The sequence below is a fragment of the Cetorhinus maximus genome, chromosome 28, assembly GCF_964194155.1.
Source record: "Cetorhinus maximus chromosome 28, sCetMax3.hap1.1, whole genome shotgun sequence".
Taxonomy (NCBI): Eukaryota; Metazoa; Chordata; class Chondrichthyes; order Lamniformes; family Cetorhinidae; genus Cetorhinus; species Cetorhinus maximus.
In genome coordinates this window covers 20504789-20525560 of record NC_135906.1, presented here as the reverse complement: position 1 = coordinate 20525560, position 20772 = coordinate 20504789, and the positions used below count along the sequence as shown (strand labels likewise).

The following is a 20772-nucleotide window of genomic DNA, read 5'->3' as shown; positions in this document are numbered from 1 at the left end:
TCAAGTGGAGAGTAATGACGTCCTCCTTTGTCTGGATTCAAAACCCATGCGGTAAATGAATAGGTTGCTTGTCAACCTATCAAATGTTAATCTGATAATTGGTTATGCACATAGCTGGTTTTGTTATTAACTAGCTGAAGCAGATGGCCCTTAGACCTGTGGTATGTTTTTACTTGGGCTAAAGTGTTGGCAACATCTCACCTGACACTGGGCTATATTGCATTGACCATACTTGCGTTCCAGAGTGCATTACACAGCAGTGGAGGGATTAAGGATCCATGTTAATGGCTGCTTTCCAACCACTACTACTAGAACCTTCATCTAGCACCTTTAATGGAGTAAAATGTCCCAAGGTGCCTCACAAGGGCAAAGTTTACCACTGAGCCACTTAAGGAGAGATGACCAAAAGCTTTGGTCAAAGAGGCAGGTTTTAAGGAGCATCTTGAAGGAGGTGATGGAGCTGGAGAGGTTTAGGGAGGGAATTCCAGAGGTTGGAGCTGAGGAAGCTGAAGGCTATTAAAATCTGGAATGGACGAGAGACCAGAATTGGGGGAGCGCAGAGATCTTGGAGGATTGTAGGGGTTTACTGTGTGTTTGCCAATGGTTGGGAATCTGTACCACTGACCCACAAAGGTATTCTACATCTGGATGGCCAGAAAGGGTCTTTCTTATTTGAGTGACAGTTTGCCTCAGTTGGTAATGCTCCTTCTTCTGAGACAGGTTGGGGGGGGAATCTTGTGCCTGTAATCCTGGCTGACACTCTGAGTGCCGGACTGAGGGAGGGCATCCTTGTCAGGAGGGGCCATCTTTTTGCACGTTTCTTAAAAGTCAAGAGTTGCATCTGAGTCAGGATCTTAATGTTTAAGGAGTCGGTGTTGATGTAGGATTTCCAACCTTTCATGGTCAGCTAGGAACCACCCCCAACGATTTGAAGGTTAATCTCCAGGACACTGCTGCAAACAACATCTGGGAGAAAAACTGGAGGAGAATTTAAAAAAACGGTGTGGCTTTTCATTCTCTTTGAACAATTTTGTTTATTATTTATAAAAAATAGTGAAGGCAAGAATGAAGGCTGTTTCCCTGTTGGCCAAGAGTCATCCACTTGCTCTTCAACCGTGAGAGGTTTCAACACAAACTGTGCGTATCCGATACGCAATCACTCTGATGTTTAGCCGTGACAGACTGAAGGATGAATAATTACTTCCTGAACCTTCACAGCATGTACAGACTTCTCCAATGGGGAAATTCCCTAGTGAGTCACAAATCTAGCACATTACAAGCATACTTTAGCCTGAGACTAAATCTCTGGGCACCGTGGAAATGGAATTGATCTGAAACATCACTCAATTTGCCTTGGCACTACTTAAGTTTCAGCTTGGGAGCCTCCTCTCCTCTGAGTGAGAACGTCATGGGTTTGAGTCCCATTGCACAGACTTGAGCGCGAATACTCTGCCGCCACCCCCCCAATGCAGCACTGTGGGAATGCTGCACTGTCAGAGTCTGTCAGACGGGAAGTTGAACTGAGGCCACGTCAGCCCTCCTCAGCTGGATGTAAAGGATTCCGCAGCACTATTTCAAAGAAGAGCAGGGGGAGTTACCCCTGATGTCCTGGTCAATATTTATCCCTCAACCATCACTAAAACACATCACATTTGCTCTTCGTGGGAGCTTATAATGTGCGCAAATTAGCTGCCACGTTTCCTACAGCAGTGACTATGCTTCCATCGGCTGTGCAGCATCTTGGGTTGAAAAGGGTGCTATATAAACGCAAGTCTTTCTTCCTTTCGAGTTATTGTTCCTTGCGGCGTCTTGTCAGAAAGGGACGGGAACTAAACTCGCTGGCTTTGGAGGAAGCTGAATCTGAGTGGGTTTCATTGCAACAGGACTAAAACTGTTTTTTTTTTGCAGCCTGGGTGACAGCTGCAGCAAGAGCATGGGGAGCAAAAGTGTAAACGGTTCGAGATGAATAGCTTTCATTCAACTGTGCTGTGGCTTTCAAGATAGTAGTCTCCTCATAAAGCCCCTTCCTCGTTCTAATCACAGCCGCAGTTTAAGGTGGCCAACTCTCCAGGATTGTAAAGGTATTAACACTATCCTATAAACAGAATCGGGAACGATAGGGGCATTAAAGTGAATTTTTAAAAAAATTTTCTTTGTGAAGACTTTCACCTTATCAGTTCCAAAAATATTGGAGACTGCGGGGTTGGTGTAGGGAGCGGCTGTTTGACTAAAATTGGTTCATAACAAGTATATTCTTATTCCAATCGGCTGCGCAGCGAGATGATGGACCAATGGCGGGAGTGTGGGGCTGGGTGGTTAGGGACGGGGAGGTCATGTGATTAAGCCAGAATTGGCATCCCTACCCTACTCTTCAGTCCATACCCTTTGGTCATGATCTCAAAGCTAAGAGTGCTACCAATCTGTTGGGGTAGCATGGCATCCGAGACCGGTTTCATCCTTGTTTTCCAACACCCTGTGGTCACAGCAGCCTGAACCTGAAAGGGATTTTCTCCATCGCCCCCCTTGCCTCCCACTCACCCCACTGCCACTATCCTGGCTCTGCTCAACTGCCCACGCCCCCACCCCGAATTAAAAGCCTGACGATGACCATGAAACCATCGCTGATTTTCGTTAAAAACCCGCCTGGCTCTCTGACGCCCTTGAGGGAAGGGAATCTGCCCATCCTTACCTGGTCTGGGCCTACATGAGACTCCAGGCCCACAGCAATGCGGTTGATTCTTAAATGCCCCTCTGAACAAGGGATTAGGGATGGGCAACAGATGCCGGCCCAGCCAGCAACACCCACATCCCATGAACGAGTAGAAAAAAATCTGCACAGTCCCGTGGTTAACCAATCCCGGCATCAAACTATTGCGCCTGCCCTGCCTCAGTAAAAAAACATTGAAGACAGTGCATTGCTTTCGTTCAAAGAGTCGAATTTCGAACACGTGGGCCTCTTCAATGTTTGGATTCTGCCCCCCTCTCTAGCCCCACTAGTCGTTCAAGCCCTTTTGTTTTTCTCCAGAGTTTTCTGGAGTTAACAGGCTTAATGTCCACGTAGTAACTGCATTTCACACTCGCAGGCCTAGAGTCGGGACACTCTTTCAATCACCAACTTCCTCTGAAGGTAGTTATCCATTTTGACGTGTGTTATCAGGCTGCTAAGAAGCCCTTAACCGCCTACCCCCCCACCACCCCCCCACCCCAGCGTTCACTCACTATATCTCGCAGAAACCCCTAGAATATTCTACAACATGCTGCACATGTTGGCTTTGACTATGAGGAAGCCCTCAAAATGGAGGAAGTAGAACTAAATTATTCGGCCTACATAGCTGCTGGGTTTGAATTCAATAAGCTTGTGCCAGATTTTAAAGGAACATTTTTCAAAGCAAAGAGTTTATTTCATTGCGGAGGGATTGCGATTATTTCTAAAAACCCCGAGCCCTTTGCAATTTTTGCTTCAATATTTCGATATTTCTTGCATTCTGTGTCAGCCCCGGCATTCCCTGAGTCAGAAGACTGTGGGGTCAAGCCCCACCCTACAGACCACGCATACACGCTGACACTCCCAGCGCAGTTCTGAGGGAATGCTGCACTGTCGCCTTCCAGGTGGGACATTAAGCCAAGGCTCCCTCGGCCCTCTCAGGTGGATGTCAAAGATCCCACAGCCACCATTTTGAAGAAGGGCAGGAGAGCTCTCCCCCAGGCGTCCTACGAACATGCGAATTGGGAGCAGGAATCGGCCACTCGGCCCCTCGAGCCTGCTCTGCCATTCAATAAGGTCACGGCTGACCAGATTGTCACCTCCACTCCACACACCTGCCTACCCCCCCGATAACCTTTCACCCCACCTTGTTAATCAAGAATCTACCCATCTCTGCCTTAAAAATGTTCAAGGTCTCTGCTTCCACCACCTTTTTGGGAAGAGAGCTCCAAAGACTCTCAACCCTCTGAGAGAAAAAATTCCTCATCATCTCTGTCTTAAAAGAGTGACCCCTTATTTTGAAACAATATATACATTTATATATATTTATCCTTCAATCAACATCAATGAAACAGATGAATTGGCCACCATCACATGGGAGCTTGCTGTGCACAAATTGGCTGCCGCGTTTCCTACATTACAACAGTGACTGCATTTCAAGAAGTACTTAATGGGCTGTAGAAGGGATGTGAAAGGCACTATATAAATGCAAATCTTTCCTTTGAACAGAGCAGTGGACCTGACAATATTTTTGGCGTTGCCTATTTAACACAAGTGTATTACCTCAGGAATTGTTAAAAGAGAATAGTTGAGGCGAACTTCACTCTGACATATGGTCCACGAGGGATCAATTAAAGGGGAGGCTCATTCCAGTCAATTCAAGTTGGACCCTTATTTCTGGGTGTCCCATGACCTGGACAGGAAGATCCAGATGGTCGGGGGAGGGGAGGGGGCGGGGGAATTCTTGTAAATGTCCCGATGAAGATGTCGGAGTGACCGTCTCCATGTTCCCAGATGCCAATCACCCCAGGTGGCACTACCACTCCGATTGGCCGGCAGCTTTCGGCGGGCAGGACTGGGAAGGCCCACGGTTGTCCAGTTAAATGCCTGACTGGCCACTTAATTCCAGCAGGAGGGCAAGACCCCCCCCACCCCGCCCCAATCATCTCCATTACATCCAGCCCAATGAGCGGTGACTGTAGTTTGGAAAGCACGGGTAAGTGTGCATTTATGGTTTCCAAAGATTTTCAATACCGGAGATTTAATTTGTGTCATTTCTGGATCTGTCGTAGACTGAATGCATATCGAATTATATTGAATTCACAGCCCAGCAACACATCATTTGATATTTATGCTCAAAATGAGCCTCCACACCTCCTACTTCATCTCCGTGTACCCCTTTGTTCCTTTCTGTTTCATGTGTTTAACCAGCTTCCCCTTAAATGCTGTCCACTTCGTCTACTCCGTGTGGTACCCTTTCCTGGCGAAAGATGTTTCTCCCGTGAATTCCCTATAGTGACCGTCTGATATTTAAGACACATTACACTGCCCCACATCGTCTCCACGCCTTTACCCTGTCACATCCCTTCATGATTGTAAAAGACCTCCATCAGGTCAGCTCTCTCTCTCTCTCTTTGCTCTCTCTCTCTCTTTGCTCTCTCTCTTTGCTTTTCTAGAAAAAAAGAGCCCAGGCTCATTTTGCCTTTCTTGCTGGCCATAACTTCAATTCAGGCGCCATCGTTGCAAGTCATTTTCAGCAACTTGCCCAGCGCATCCAAATCTCCTTTTATGAAATAGGGAGACCCAGCACTGTGCTTAGTGCGGCCTGACCAAGATTTTCTAACTTCCCTGCTTTCCAGTTCTATTCCTTTATCATGGATAGAGATCGATCACGCTGAATAGCTTCATTATCGTTGCATCCTGCAGCTACCACCATGGGAGGTGGGGTGAACTGAGTTCTTTATCTCGTCTACAAATTCTCACGAAAGATTAAAACTGCAGCCATGGTCAGCTGTGCTTCAGTCTTGCTGTGGGGAGCTAATTGGTCACAATGCAAAATATGTCGTGGTGGCTCATATTTAGTAACAGTCTCAAAATGAGTCATCAACTAGCTTAGACAAAAGGGCTGTGGTTTGACAGTGAAACACTGGCTAGTTCTTGACAGGCTTAATGCAAATCCCACCCAATGCGGGAGGGGTAGAATGGGAGTGTTAGGATTTTATATACCACGCAGCAAGTCATGTGCCTTTACCTTTACAGCTGTTAGCAATAAAACATTTGCCAATGGCAGTCTTGGTTACAGGGCAGGCTTTCTCTTGACCCTCCAGGCCCACCTCTCTCTTGAGCAAGATGCTTCCTACCTCATTGTCCTCAGTCCTTCACACAGGGAACATTCCCTACATGCTAACTTAAAACAGTCATCATTGGAATCTGTCACAATGGAACGTGTGGACAATTGACAATCTACACGCCTTCTGGTAGTGATTACATCAAAAAGGAAGGCTTGGATTTCTTTCCCCCCCCTTTCATGACCTCAGGGTGTCCCAAAGTGCTTTGCGGGTGCTGAAGCACTTCAGAAGTGTAGTGACTATTGTAATGTAGGAAACACGGCGCTGAATTAAGCACAGGAAGATCTCACAAACAGCAATGTGATAATCAGCAGATCATCTGTTTCAGTAGTGTTGATTGAGGGATGAATATTGGCCAGAGATAATTCCCCTGCCCCTCTTCATAAGAGTGCTGTGAGAGGGCAGACAAGGCCTTGGCTAATGTCTCATCTGAAAAACGGCATCTCCAACAGGGCAGCACTCCCTGGGTCCTTCACTGGGAGTATCAGCCTAGGTTTTTGTGCTCAAGTCTCTAGAATGGGTCTTGAACTGCCTTTTGATGAACAGACCAGAGTGTGTGTGTGTCGGCCATGGTTCAGTTGGTAGCACTCATACCTCTGCATCATGAGGTTCTGGGTTCAAGTGCCACCCCAGGGCATTAGCACAGAAATCAAGGCTGACGCTCCAGTACAGCACTGAGGGAGTGCTGCACTGTTGGATTGCTGCACTGTTGCATTGCTGTTTGTGGGAGCTTGCTGTCCGCATACTGGCTGCCATGCTTCCTACATGACAACAGCGACTGAACTACAAACAGTACTTCGTTGGCTCGAAAGGGCTTTGAGAAGTCTGGTGGTCATGAAAAGTGCTATGTAAATGCAAGCCTTTCTTTATTTCTACTTACTGAGCCACAGCTGGCAACTCAAGGGGAAAGGCAACACACAGAACAAGGAAAGGCCAAATTCCCAACTGTAACTTGCTGCTCAGAGAAATTCAAACTGACTGAATGGAATCTGACCCAGAAAATTACTAGTAAGAGTGTGACCCTCTCATTCATTCATTCTTGCCAAATCCCTGTCACGCCAAGATCCAGCAAAGGCTTCATCGCTGCTCCCATATCTTGGGTGGCTCCTCCAGCCCATCCCTTGAACTCCTAGGGAGGAGGTGGGAGATGGCATCTAGTCTCATCTCCAACTTCCACCATCTTATACTCCATGGTAACCTTTCGAGACTGGCGGTTTTACCAACACTTCCACCATCACTGCCGCTCAGGACGTTCCTTCCTATTCCCTCCTTGTTGAACTCAAGGATCATTGCAGCATCTCTGACTCCAACTTACAACAACAACTTGCATTTGCGTAGCACCCCGAATTAAAACGCCCCCCCCCCGCCCGCCCCCCCCCCCCCCCGCCCAAAGGCACGTCACAGGGCGGGGTTATCGAGCAAAATTTGATGCTGAGCTAGGTGAAGAGATGTTAGGGCAAGGGCCCTGGTCGCAAAGAAAGGTTTTGAGGAACATCCTAAAAGGAGGGGAAGAGGTGCAGAGAGGGAATTCCTGAGCTTTGGGCCCAGGCAACTGAAGGCACAGCCACCAACAGTGGGGAAGCTCAAGATTGGGCTAGAGTTGAAGACATGTCTCAGGCCTTTGAACTGTTTCCCCAACGTTAAGTTTACGAAAAGCCAAGTTTTTTTTTAGAGGCTTCTAAAACCTGACCCACTACGTCCTGATTTCCTCCGTAACACTTGACATGTTGCTGGTGCCCTCTTGCCCTTCCAGCCCATTCAGATCCTTCGAGGCTGATCAATCAGATCACAACTGACCATTCGAATTTTGTAAAAAAAAAAAAAAAATTCTAGTTATGGTCTCTCGTGTAAGTAAAATACACTGATGTTAGTGGGATACTGCATATAAGTTCCTCAACTGTGGCTCAGGTTAAGCTGCTTCTCTCTGTTCCGTAATGTAACTCCTCTGTATGTTTCACTTTCAGTTCAAGGCTCAACTTCTGTAATCACAGGGTTAAGCACCGTCCAATGAAAAATAGATTGTCCTGAGGCCCCCCCGTTAATGGTATGTTAATGGCATGTTGATGGTATGTCAATGGCATGTTGATGGTATGTCAATGGCATGTTGATGGTATGTCAATGGCATGTTGATGGTATGTCAATGAAATGTTGACGGTATGCTAATGGCATGTTGACGGTAGCTAATGGAATGTTGACGGTATGCTAATGGCATGTTGACGGTATGCTAATGGCATTTTGATGGTATGCTAATGGAATGTTGATGGTATGCTAATGGAATGTGGATGGTATGCTAATGGCATGTGGATGGTATGCTAATGGCATGTGGATGGTATGCTAATGGCATGTGGATGGTATGCTAATGGCATGTGGATGGTATGCTAATGGCATGTGGATGGTATGCTAATGGCATGTGGATGGTATGCTAATGGCATGTGGATGGTATGCTAATGGCATGTGGATGGTATGCTAATGGCATGTGGATGGTATGCTAATGGCATGTGGATGGTATGCTAATGGCATGTGGATGGTATGCTAATGGCATGTGGATGGTATGCTAATGGCATGTGGATGGTATGCTAATGGCATGTGGATGGTATGCTAATGGCATGTGGATAGTATGCTAATGGCATGTTAATGGTATTATCAAATTTAAGGATAGACAGGTGAAGGCTATTGATTCATTAAGTACCCTGAGCACATATACGCACAGTCATAGGAACATGTACACATGGGAGCATACGAATGAAGAGCAGGAGTAGGCTATTCGGCCACTGAAGCCTGCTCCACTATTTGATAAGATCATGGCTGATCTGACTGTGGTCTCAACTCCACTTTCCTGTCTAACCCCCACATCCTTTGACTCCCTTGTCCGTCAAACATCTATCTAACTCAGCCTTGAATATATCCAATGGCCCCAGCCTCCACTGCTCTCTGGAGAGGAGAAATCCACAGACTAACGAACCTCCGGGAGAAAATCATTCTCCTTACCTCTGCCTTAAATGGAGGACCCCTTACATTTAAACTGTGTCTGCTCGTTCTAGTCTCTCCCACAAGGGGAAACTTCCTCTCAGCATCCACCCTGTCAAGTCCCCTCAGGATCTTATATGTTTCAATAAGATCACCTCTCATTCTTCTAAACTTCAATGGGTACAGGCCCAACCAGTTCAAACTTTCCACATAAGATAAACTCTTCAACTCGTCTGGCTGTTAGTAGGCTGCAGGCACACATACATAATGCTGCATTCTGTAAATAAACCAACTATCAAGAAAAGGATTCATATTTAATTTCATACTTCATCACCATCTGTCTTGGGATCCAGTTAACAACCCCAACCCCTGCCCTAAAGTTTGGAGTTGTTTCTCTCACCACATCATAGCAATGATTGCTCAGGGCTTGGGTTAACCCTCCTGCGCTGCAGCATAAGACCTTATTTCCTCCAGATGGCTAAAATAGCAGCAACTTGCATTTATATAGCACTTTTAACTTAGTGAAAAGGCGCTTCACAGGAGCATAATCAAACTAAATTAATCACCAAGCCACATAAGAAGCATCTTAAAGGAGGCAAGTTTGAGGGTGGGGGTGGGGGTGGGGCTGAGGGAATTCCAGAGCTTAAGGGCCCAGGCAATTGAAAACATGGCCGCCAATGGGGGAACAATTAAAATCGGGGGTGCACAAGAGGCCAGAATTGGAGGAGACCGAGAGATTTCAGAGGGTTGATGGACTGGGGGAGATTACGGAGATATGGCAGAGCGAGACCACGGAGAAACTTGAAAACAAGGGGGAGAATTATTTCCTCTTTATGAGACCTTTCTCCTCTCAGAGTGTCCCGTCAGGAAGCAGTGTGTATGGATGGCCGACAGGCCTCACTGTAACCCTCCCAGCGGCACAGCCAGTGACCCAGCCTAGTCACTGACAGAAGCCAGGCAAAATGCTCAAAGTGCTATTAATATCATAACTCTAAAGAACAACATTTCATTAACAGCCAAGACTGAGAGCATTCAAAATACAAGAAGTTGGAAATGGTTTGGAATTCTACCATTCTCCCTGTATCAATAGAGAACGGGATGAGCTGAGTTGGAAGGGAAATACAATGGGAGATCTGGAAATTGTAAAAGTGTAAGTTTTATATATCACATCCTCCTGATATCCAACATTAAATGGGTGAATGATATGCATCATTCACATAAAAACACATAAAAATCTAATCCCTACCATTACCCCTATAGTTGGCAAGTCGACCTCTAGATTAAAAAGGGCTTAATTTATACAGTGCCTTTCATGGTAACAGCCAGTGAAGTATAGTCACTGCTGTAATGTAGGAAATGCAGCAGCCAATTTACAGACAGAAAGCTCCCACAGATGCTGTTAGACCTGCTGAGTTTTTCCAGCATTTTCTGTTTTTGTTTCAGATTTCCAGCATCTGCAGTATTTTGCTTTTTTAATTGATCATTCACATATTGCTTCCATATCTGTGACAATATTCAATAGTCAAATCAATATTCCACCATCTGTGACCAGGACAAATGTTTCCTTTAACCATTCTCACATGCTTCACCTACAGAAGTGCTGGTGTACGGAAACAAATTGTTGTTATTCATTCATTCCTATGAAATGGCACTATGCAAAACCAGACAATACTGAGATATGAATTGTATGCCAGTATTGTCGCACAGCATCAGCACTTTAATGCATTTAAATCAGGTCTAGATTTGGAGCAATATCATCCTTGGCACTGTTGTCTCTCTCTGCATCCTCAGTTTGTTGAGATTAAGATGTTTTTTTTATTCATTCATGGGATGTGGGCATCACTGGCTGGGCCAGCATTTATTGCCCATCCCTAATTGCCCTTGAGAAGGTGGTGGTGAGCTGCCTTCTTGAACCGCTGCGGTCCATGTGGTGTAGGTGCACCCACAGTGCTGTTAGGGAGGGAGTTCCAGGATTTTGACCCAGTGACAGTGAAGGAACGGCCGATATATTTCCAAGTCAGGATGGTGAGTGGCACAGAGGGGAACTTCCAGGTGGTGGTGTTCCCATCTATCTGCTGCCCTTGCCCTTCTAGATAGCAGTGGTCCTGGGTTTGGAAGGTGCTGTCGAAGGAGCCTTGGTGAGTTGCTGCAGTGCATCTTGTAGACGGTACACACACTGCTGCTACTGTGCATCGGTGGTGGAGGGAGTGAATGTTTGTGGATTTGGTGCCAATCACATGGGCTGCTTTGCCCTGGATAGTGTCGAGCTTCTTGAGTGTTGTGGGAGCTGCACTCATCCAGGCAAGTGGGAGAGTATTCCATCACACTCCTGACTTGTGCCTTGTAGATGGTGGACAGGCTTTGGGGAGTCAGGAGGTGAGTTACTTGTCACAGGATTCCTAGCCTCTGACCTGCCCTTGCAGCCACAGCATTTATATGGCTGGTCCAGTTCAGTTTCCGGTCAATGGTTATGCCATCGCTCACTCAAACTCATTGGGCAGAATTTGACAGCCCCATTTCAGTTGGGGTCAGGGCTGTAAAATGCAGCGAGCCATTATAATGTAAAATCCCCCCTGTCGTAAAATTCTGCCCATTAAAAACTGGAGAATTCTCGACCTGTCTTGACCTGTTTTCCCTGCAATTGACAGCTCTTAAATCGCCCCCATCTTAAATACCTCGTCTTAACACCCGGCCTTTTTAATCCATGGTGCAGTTTGGCCTTTGACCTTAGAGGAGGGGCAAAGCCCTGTACAATGATGAGGCAGAGAGTCCTGTGCTCTAATGAGGCATTGCCTTGTCCTCAAATGAGTTACACAGTCCTATTACCCAACACACATCAACCATGAGGAAGTAGCATATTGTGAAGTAGGAGAACAAGGAGGTTTCTTATTAAATTCAAAATAATTTGGGCCCAAGGTTTTATGTTTTCAATCTGTGGCTCAGTGATTGCTGCAGTAACACTGACCATGTGTTATACTAACAGAGACTTCCACACTAAACATTCGCTCTTTGATGGCACCTCTTAGCCTCCCCAAGACACAAACAGCAACAGGGAGCTGCAGATGAATGTGTAATTAACATTCTTATGTTTTGCTAATTGCCCGCCTTTGGCTATTTGGACTAGACTAATCACGCATTCTCTCTCTCTCTCTCTCTCTCTCTCTCTCCACAGCTTCAGAAGTTAATTCCATTTCCCTCTAAAGAAGAATCGGCCTCGTCGACCCCGAACCCACCCAGTGACAATTTTAAATTGTTGACAGAACCAGAGTCTACCCCCTTCCCCCACCCACCTCCCCTTGATTTACTCTACCAGCCCCCTCTGTAATTTTAAAATAAACCTTAATTAAACCTCCTCTGAGCCTTCTCTGCTCCACTCTAAAAACGCTCGCCGTATTCCAAGACTCCTAATTATTATGATAGCTCCCCAGCCCTCAAATTATTCTGGTGAAGTCCATTCAGCTCTGTAATTGAGTGTCCCACCAGCAGACTGCCTTATCAACTCTCCGCACAGTTAACTCTCTCCCCTTTTCTGTGCAAGACAGGAAGAGCATTCAGAAGCTGTGGGATGAGGCGGGGAGGAATCATTAATGCAAAACGCACCACGGTTCGACTAAGACGATAAGGTTTAGTTCACTAAGTTCTCCCAGCCTTGCATTATCACCCCACTCATTTTTTTTCTCTGCTTTGAACTCCTGCCATAGCCTTCAGGCACTTATCTAATCCTGACTAAACCACACACATCAGAAGATCTGAGTTTCAATCAATCACCAGTTAACCAAACCTCTGCAGCCGTTATTCTAAACTCGCACTGAATCCCCTCACCCTTGGCTCCCATTCCGGTAACGTCTCGATTTTTAAAAATTCTCACCTTGGTTCGCAACTCTCCCGCTTTGCATCGCCCCTCCCTATCCCTGTAACCTAGCTCCTCCAAGCCCTGCGCCCCTCCAAGATCTCTGTGCTCCCCCAATTCCAGCCTCGTGGGCGTCTCCCTGATTTTCATTGATCTAGCTGTGGCCGTACCTTCGGCTATCTAAGACCCTAAGCTCTGGAACCCCTCCCTGAATCCCGCATCCTCTCTCTTCCTTTAAGACGCTCCTTTAAAACCTTCTTATGTCAAATTTTGTTTGATAACACTCCTGTGAAACTCCTTGGGGGTCGTCTTATGTTAAAAGGTGCTATATAAGTGCAAGTACTGCCTGTGCTCTCAGTCGGGCAGTGGCTGGGGGGAGGGGGAGTTTGGGGAGGGGGATTTGGGGTGGGGGTGGGGTTGGGGGGGGCGGTGGGGCTACGACTTAGTCGCAGCTGGGCCAGGCTAGGAAAGTCAAAAAGAAGAATCGGGCTGTCCAGGACATGTACGTGCGCGAGACCCAGAAACGGGGGCGCCACGGTGATTGCTACTGCAGTGGAATAGCCCGCTCCCCAGGCTTGCGCGTGAAGGATGGCCTCTTTTGAGGAAATAGCCAGGACATTGGAGGGAAGAAAGTTAGATAAAAATCAAACCTACTGCGCCCGCAGACCTTGGATGAGTGTGACGATGGGTTGAGGGGCTGATTGAGTGAGTTTGACAGACAAATTGCACCTCACCTATCTGAATTAAAATGGAAGCCACACAACATGGGCCAGTCAGACTATCTGTACAAAGAAAACAGCTAGATCACCTCAAAGGAAACATTGCATGTGAACGGACAATCACCGACACTGATAACCCTTGTTTTGATTTCGAATTGTCCGTCCCTCCCTATCCCAGTCAGCGTAAGATTTTAATTTCAGTTGGGCTGCGGGTTCCAGTCACCTGTTGGTCTCCTTCATCCTACCCGAGCCCTCAACTTTCATGCCAGACGCCAGCATTAACCACAGAGAGGTGAGCGAACCATCGCACTTGTGGACTACCTGTCAGGCAATGGGAATCCTATGGGATCTTTCCATCCCTAGCCAGTCAGCACTGAGGCCAGGTGAAGCACTGCCAACAAGAGCCCAGCTCTAACCGGGCACTATAAGGGTTAAGTAAAGAGCGTAGTTTGAACAGACTGGGCTTGTATTCCCCTGAATACAGAAGATTAAGGGGTGATCTAATTGAGGTGCAAAGATGATTAAAGGGTTCAATAGGGTAGATAGAGAGAAACTATTTTCTCTGTTTGGGGGAGCCCCGGAACAAGGGGAGCAGAACCTTAAAATTCACGGGTAAAGTCAGGAAGTGCAACTTCACACCAAGGGGAGCGGGAATCTGGAACTCTCCCCCACCCCCCGCCCCCCCAAAAAAAACCACTGAGACAGGGGGTCAATAGACCAGTTCTAAAATGAGACTGATACCTTTTTGCTAGGTTAGGACAGTAAGGACTACGGAACCAGATGGGGGTTAAGGTATAGATCAGGCATGATCTAGTTGAGTGGTGGAACTAACTCCAGGGGCTGAATGGCCTCCAGCCTGTTCCTACGGTCAGTGATCTCAACACAAACCAGAGACTGACATTGGAGCTGTGCTGGTTGTAGCTACCGGTTGAGACCGACGCTGTTGAGCCACTTAACGAGGGTGGGGGGGTCTGGCAGGACACATCAACACCCAATTCACTGACGGACGCTATTCCTTGCATAACATTCACCAGGCTACGCAAATCACAGGAGGAGAGGTCGCGGAAACGTTTGAGCTTACCTGGGACATCTGTGGCCGCAGATTGATCTCCTTGAGGTTAATAGAGTGCGGTCGAAGGTTGTTGAGGAGCTGACAGAGGAGAACGCCATCTCGCAGAGCCCAGACCAAGTCACAGACCTGAGCGTTAGCCCAGGTCACCCTGTGGTTTGGGGGCAACACTTTACAGTCAATCAGCCAGTTGGCACATTGCCTCCAGTGCTCCATCTCCCAGCAATCCACCACAAAGTGCGCTGAGTTTGAGGAAAAGAGAACAGGGCAAAATTAAATTGGAACGCAAAACCCCAGCCTGACACCTGTTCACTGCATTTCCCGTCTTGACTGTTTCCTCCAGAGAGAGCCGCTTGTTTCTAAACCACTGGCTCCTTCCTCTTTCAAGCTTTGAATAAGACTCTCTGACGGAGCTGCAAGGCACCCTGGGAATCGTAGTCCTGAGGCACAAGCGAGACTTCAAGTCCCAGAGGAGTTTGCGGCAAGCCAGAATGATTCATTTCAAACAGCTCACGACTTCACTCGCGGAGAGTCCGTCCCTGTTTTGTTTTGACACTTTTCGCTGATTCTGTTTTCCCCCGGGGCAGGGCGGGGGGGTGCCTTCCCCTTTATCTCTTCCTCCCGCACCACGGTGACAGCGTCACCGTCAGGCCCACCAACTCTCCAGGATCGCACCCCCCCCCCCACCCCCCACCCCCCACCCCCTCCCCACCCCACTCCCCTCCCCGGCGTCTCCACGGATGAAGATTTAATCTCCGGGGTTACTGATTGTCAGCAACGCTCGACGGGGAGGGGGGGGGAAATAAATCACAGGGAACGTTAAAACCAAAATGTCTATTTTTCTCCGTCGAGAAGAGGGGAGGAGGTTTGATCGAAATGTTCAAAACCACGAGGGATCTGGGAATAGGGGTGCGGATAGAAACTCTTCCCATTGGTGGAACCAGAGGACACCGGTTTAAGGTGGTTGGCAAAAGAACCAACACGAGGAATGTTTCTTTTTTAAAAAATTCATTCGCGGGGATGTGGGTCTTCGCTTGGCTAGACCGGGCCCAGCATTTGTTGCCCATCCCTAGTTACCCTCGAGAAGGTGGTGGTGAGCTGCCCCCTTGAACCGCTGCAGCCCCTCTGTGGGGCTGTCGATCTTCTTGAGGCCACTTGCACAGACCAACGTGTGTCCCCACCCCTCACACACACACACACACCCTGGGATACCCTCCTTCCCCAGTCCAGCCCTCCGCCTGCAGCCTCCTTCCTTTAGCCTCAGGCCAACTTCTCCCTCTTCCCCAAACAAGCCCTACTAGACCTGCGGCCATTGAGGAGCCAACCTAATGGCCGGTCCGGTAGGTAGAGACCTGCCCGTGAGCGCCCCCCTAACAGTGATGGTGGTGCCGCCTGCGAAGCCTGGCGCTGATGGCTGCGAGTGCTGCCCGAAGCGAGGTGGGCAAACAGACCTTGAAGTCACAACTTATGTGCCGTTGTGAAACACGTTGGCGTGATTCCCGGCACCGTGTGCCTGGATGCTCCAGCATCGGGGTGGGGGGTCGGGGGGGCCGGGAGAGGAATGATTCCGGTGAGCAGGGCTGATCATGAGATGCTGAAATATTAAAGTTAGGCTCCCGAGGGGTGGCAGTGGGAAACTCTGCCCGCCATTTACAGGTGGAGCGGACAATCGCAAACAGCTGGCGTAAAACTGATTTTTGGCCTTCTCGCCATATTGCCCACTCACGCCCGCAGTGTCCGGTCCCCGATGCCCAGGGGACCGGACAATTCAGCCATAACCTCCCTATTACCCGACTCTATAAATGTCAATGATCGGAGTCTCTCTCCCTGAATCGTGTACAATGCAGCCCCCTTGTGGTGGACCGAGGCACATAAACAACACAACGTAAACATGACTAACCATTCATTGCACGTCACAACTTCAACTGCTCTTAGAGACACAGTGGGCGGAATCACCTGTGCCTCGCTGGTGTCGGGCGTGCCCGCTGGCGTGTAGCAGACAGTATCAGCGAGAAGGCCAACAATCAGTTTCGCAACGTTGTGAAACCAGTTTGCGAGATCGCCCGCTCCACCCGCCGATGGTGGCCCACGTTTCCCAGCGTCGGACACCAGGAACTGCAACGTAATACGTCAGCATAAGCCCAGCCCACCGGAATGGGCCTTGCCCCCAAACCCGCCCCCACCCCGCCCCCACCCCGCCCCCCCCAAACCCGCCCCCGCCCCCACCCCCGCTCCCACCCCCACCCCCGCCACCACCCCCGCCCCCACAGCTCCTTGCAATGCCATCACCCAGGTTTGGACTAGTCTCCCCCCATGGTCCAAGCTAACAGTGCAGCCTTGCAGTGTGGGTTAGGAGGATCCCTGTCTCTGAGCTGAGAGCACAGCGGGCAGTCCAATGGGCAAAGCTGCCGCCAATCGGTTGGGTGGAGTGGGGCGGAGGTGGGTGGGGTTTCGGGCAGCCAATGAGCTCACTATTCTCTGGCCATCCAAGTGGAGGCCGGCACTCTCCAGATTGCATTAAGGGGCCTTCAGAGTTAACCGAGAGAGGTTCTTAGAACACCCATCTTAACCCGCGTGTCTCTCTCTTTCATCCCGCAGGAGGGGTACATGAGGATCCTGGAGCTTGGTGATCTAGCTGTATGCCCCATGGTGCACAGAGAGCAGAGACGATGGAGAGGAGAGCGACGGGGGCGCCCGGCTGCACAGAACAAGGAGCAGCACCCTCAGGAAGAGGGGCATCTGGATTCCCGCACTCCGCTGCTGAAGAGCCACAGTGAGTTGTTCCTGGCCGGCACCTCGCTAGACCCGGGGGCTATAGACACTGCCTTTCATTCCTGCAGGTGACCAAGAATCAGTGTCGCCAGATGATAACTATGCCCGGCCTGTGTGGGTGGTGAGCGGTAACATGGACAGGATGAGGACAATGACGGTGAGTGTGAGAGAGAGTGAATGGTGATGTCCCTTGAACTGGCAGTGAGTGAGATCCCTGTGGGTGTGTGTGATGGGTTTGTGAGTGTGTGAATTGAGAGCGATGAGAAGAGTGACTTACCCTGGCGGGTTGGAGGAGATCATTCACCCTCTTTTGGCACTGGGTGGCTGTCCTCTTTTGCAGGGCACTGACACTGACCATCGCCTCCCCAGAGCTGGATTAGTGAGGTTGGTGCCCCTCTGCGGACAGTATGGGGGGTGGAGGACATTACAGTGAGCCTCCACTGTGTCCAAAAGGTGCTGAAAGGACACACCGTTGAACCTGGGTGCTACAGTCTTTTAGTCTTTCGGAGCCATGTCTCCTGTGCAGTAGTGGTGGGCTGGAAGTGCTGAGAGGTGTGAGCGCGCGGCTGCACTTTAAACATGGTGCCTGGTGTGATGAAGCGGCGAGGTGATGGCGTTGGTCAGCCAATGAGAGCCCGCCCACCATGGAAACGGCATGTTTCCTGGGAAATGCCGCTTTACATACCCGCTACTGCACTTAGTGCAAATCTGGGACGATTCCGCCCCAGGGTAACTTAGTTATTTGTTGTCTTTGATTATTGTTTTATAAAAAGTAATTTTCGAGTAAACTTAGTAGGAAAATCTAGGCTGACGCTTCCAGTGCAGCACTGAGCCGGTGCAGCACTGTCGGAGGTGCTGCGTTTCAGATGTATCATTAAATCGAGGCCCCACCCGACCTCTCAAGTGGAAACAAGAGATCCCAGGGCACATTTCATAGAAGCACAGGGAGTTCCTCCCAGTCCCCTGCTCGATATTTATACTTCAATCACCATCACAAGAAACACATTGCCTGGCCATCGTTGCATTGCTGTTTGTGGGAGCTTGCTGTGTGTAAAATGGCTACCGCCACCTAAACCCTATGGGCCGCAAAGCGACTTAGGGACGTCCAGAGACTGTGAAAAGCGCTATATAGATGCAAGTCTTTTCTTTTTTGGATTAGCCCCCATGTTTCTCCAACCTTGCTGGTCCCATCCCTGTCCAGACCAACTGGAATCACTCAGCAACTGGCAACTGGTCCGGCTGGACCAGTTGAACTGGTTTTTAAAAAAAATTTACCCTCAATCAAAAAAAAAACCAGATTATCTGCGGGTCGTCACAGTGCACGTTGTCATGTGGGCAGGAGAGAGCACTCCTGATTGGCTGCTTCACAGTGTCCTCAAAAAAATAACAACAACTTGCATTTACATAGCATCCAGTAAAACACGAAGGCATTTCATTGTATCATTTATCAAACAGAGTCCCCGTAAGGAGATATTGGGAAAAGCTTGGTCAACAGGTAGGTTTTAAGGAGAGAGAGAGAGACGGAGAGGTTTAGAGACGGAATTCCAGGGCTTAGGACCGAGGCAGCTGAAGGGCACCCAGTCACGCAGCAGAGGAAATCGGGGATACGGAAATGGCCAGAATTGGAGGAGGGCAGAGAGCTTGGAGGGGACTGGAGGAGTTACAGGGAGGGAGGGAGGTCATGCAACCTGTGAGAGTTGCGATAGAATGTGGCTATTCTCAAAGTGTGCAGCTGCTGCTTCTAACTTCACTACATTTAGCCCGTGGAGATGGTAGCTTATTTGGGCGCAGTTAAACTTTGCCCTGGGTTTTATTGGAATTTCTGGTGGATGAGGAGTTTCTCAACATTGTTGAAGCAAACGGGACACTCTTAGGTGTTGCCCCAATTCTGATTTGACAAACTTGTTTGCCCACCTTGCTTCGGGCAGCACTCGCAGTCATCAGCGCCAGGCTTCACAGGCAGCGCCACATCACTTTTAGAGGGCGCTCATGGGCAGGTCTCTACCGGACCAGCCATTAGGTGGGGAGGGGGTTGGCTTCTCAATGGCCGCAGGGCTAGGCCTTGTTTGGGGAAGGGGGAGAAGTGGCCTCAGGCAAGGGAAGAGGCTGCAGGGTGAGGGCTGTACTGGGGAAGGAGGGTATCCCAGGGTGTGGGTGGGGGGCACATGTTGACCTGTGCAAGTGGCCTCAAAATAGTGAGGGCTGAGGAGGCAGCCTCCAGAGGAGATGAGGCCAGATGGAGATGTGAGGGTGTGTGTGAGAATGGGGCGGTGATGTCCCTTGAGCTGGCAGTGAGTGAGATGCCAGTGAATGTGTGATGGGTTTGTGAGTGGGTGAGTTTAGAGTGAGGAGATGGTTGCCTTACCCTGGCTGCATGGATGAGATCATTCATCCTCTATCTGCACTGGATGGCCAACCTCTTCTGTGCAGCATTGGCACTGACACCACTGCCACCACCTACCAGGCCGGAGTGTTAATGTAGCTGCCCCTCCTGAAGCCAGAGCGGGGGTAGAGGACATCACAGAGGCCTCCATGTTATCCAACAGGTGCTCGAGGGCTGCAGTCTTCTTGCCTTTCGGGGTCATGTCTTCTTTGCTGCAGCCCTGGGCTGGAAGCACTGAGCGCGGCTGTACTTTAAACATGGTGCCTGGCGTGATGAGTTGACTGAGAGGCAGGCGAGTTGGAGCCAGCCCACCATGGAAACAGAGCGTTTCCCGGGAATGAATAAATAACGTGGCGGGTTTGGGGCGATACGGTGTGAAACGCCGTTTTACCCGCCTGTTACCGCACTTGCTGCAAATCTGGGCCGATTCCGCCCCTTTCTTTCCTTCAAATCGTTGTTCGAAGGCCTTTCCCATTAACGTGGGCGGGAGCCAACATCTCAGCCAAAACGTGGCGTCTCGACAAGCGCAGCAGCGCCTCAGCAATGGGAGCAGCGCCCGTGGCCTTCTGACCCAGGCCCGAGCGTTGCCACAGAGTCACAGCCGGCACAGTCCGACATGCCTAGGGCCGCAGGTGCAGAAATGCAGCCTTGCCCCTGCAGGAGTCTGAGACTGGAAACTGCCTAGAGAAAGTAATTACTGTCACAGGACAAGGTGCATCGGAAATAGGCCTTTTACCCCATCTACCCCCTCGCTCAAAGTTGCCGAATGATTGACCTGACGAACGGTTCTGGAGGGCAGCCCACAGACAACGTCATAAATTCTGGGGTAAAAGCGAGAATTCTGCACGGTCGCATCGTTCGCTGATTTTAAGGTACAGCAGCAACTCAACACACAGGGATGAAGAGGCTGGATTTTTTTTTGTTTTAATTCTTTCGTGTGATGCGGGCGTCACAGGCAAACGTTGCACATCAATCGCCCTTGAACCCCGTGTCTTGCCAGGCTGACCACATTGCTGTGGGTCTGGAGTCACACGTAGGCCCAGACCAGGTAAGGACGGCAGATTTCCTTCCCTAAAGGGACATTAGTGAACCAGGTGGGTTTTTACAATGATCAACTATCACCAAAGACTAACTTTTTTTTTAAATTCCAGGTTTTTATTAATTGGCTTTAAATTCCCAC

General features: G+C 49.2%; 1 protein-coding gene across 1 annotated transcript in view; it reads right to left on the bottom strand.

Moving 5' to 3' along the window:
* The window catches only part of vav1 (vav guanine nucleotide exchange factor 1), a 107654-nt gene extending 92876 nt beyond the window's left edge, over positions 1–14778 (bottom strand). Inside the window, exon 1 of the mRNA XM_078531381.1 lies at positions 14450–14778. Within this exon, the coding sequence (XP_078387507.1) occupies positions 14450–14653 (204 nt within the window). The 5' untranslated portion in view covers positions 14654–14778. The remainder of the gene's footprint in view (positions 1–14449) is intronic.
* Positions 14779–20772: the final 5994 nt, after the last annotated feature.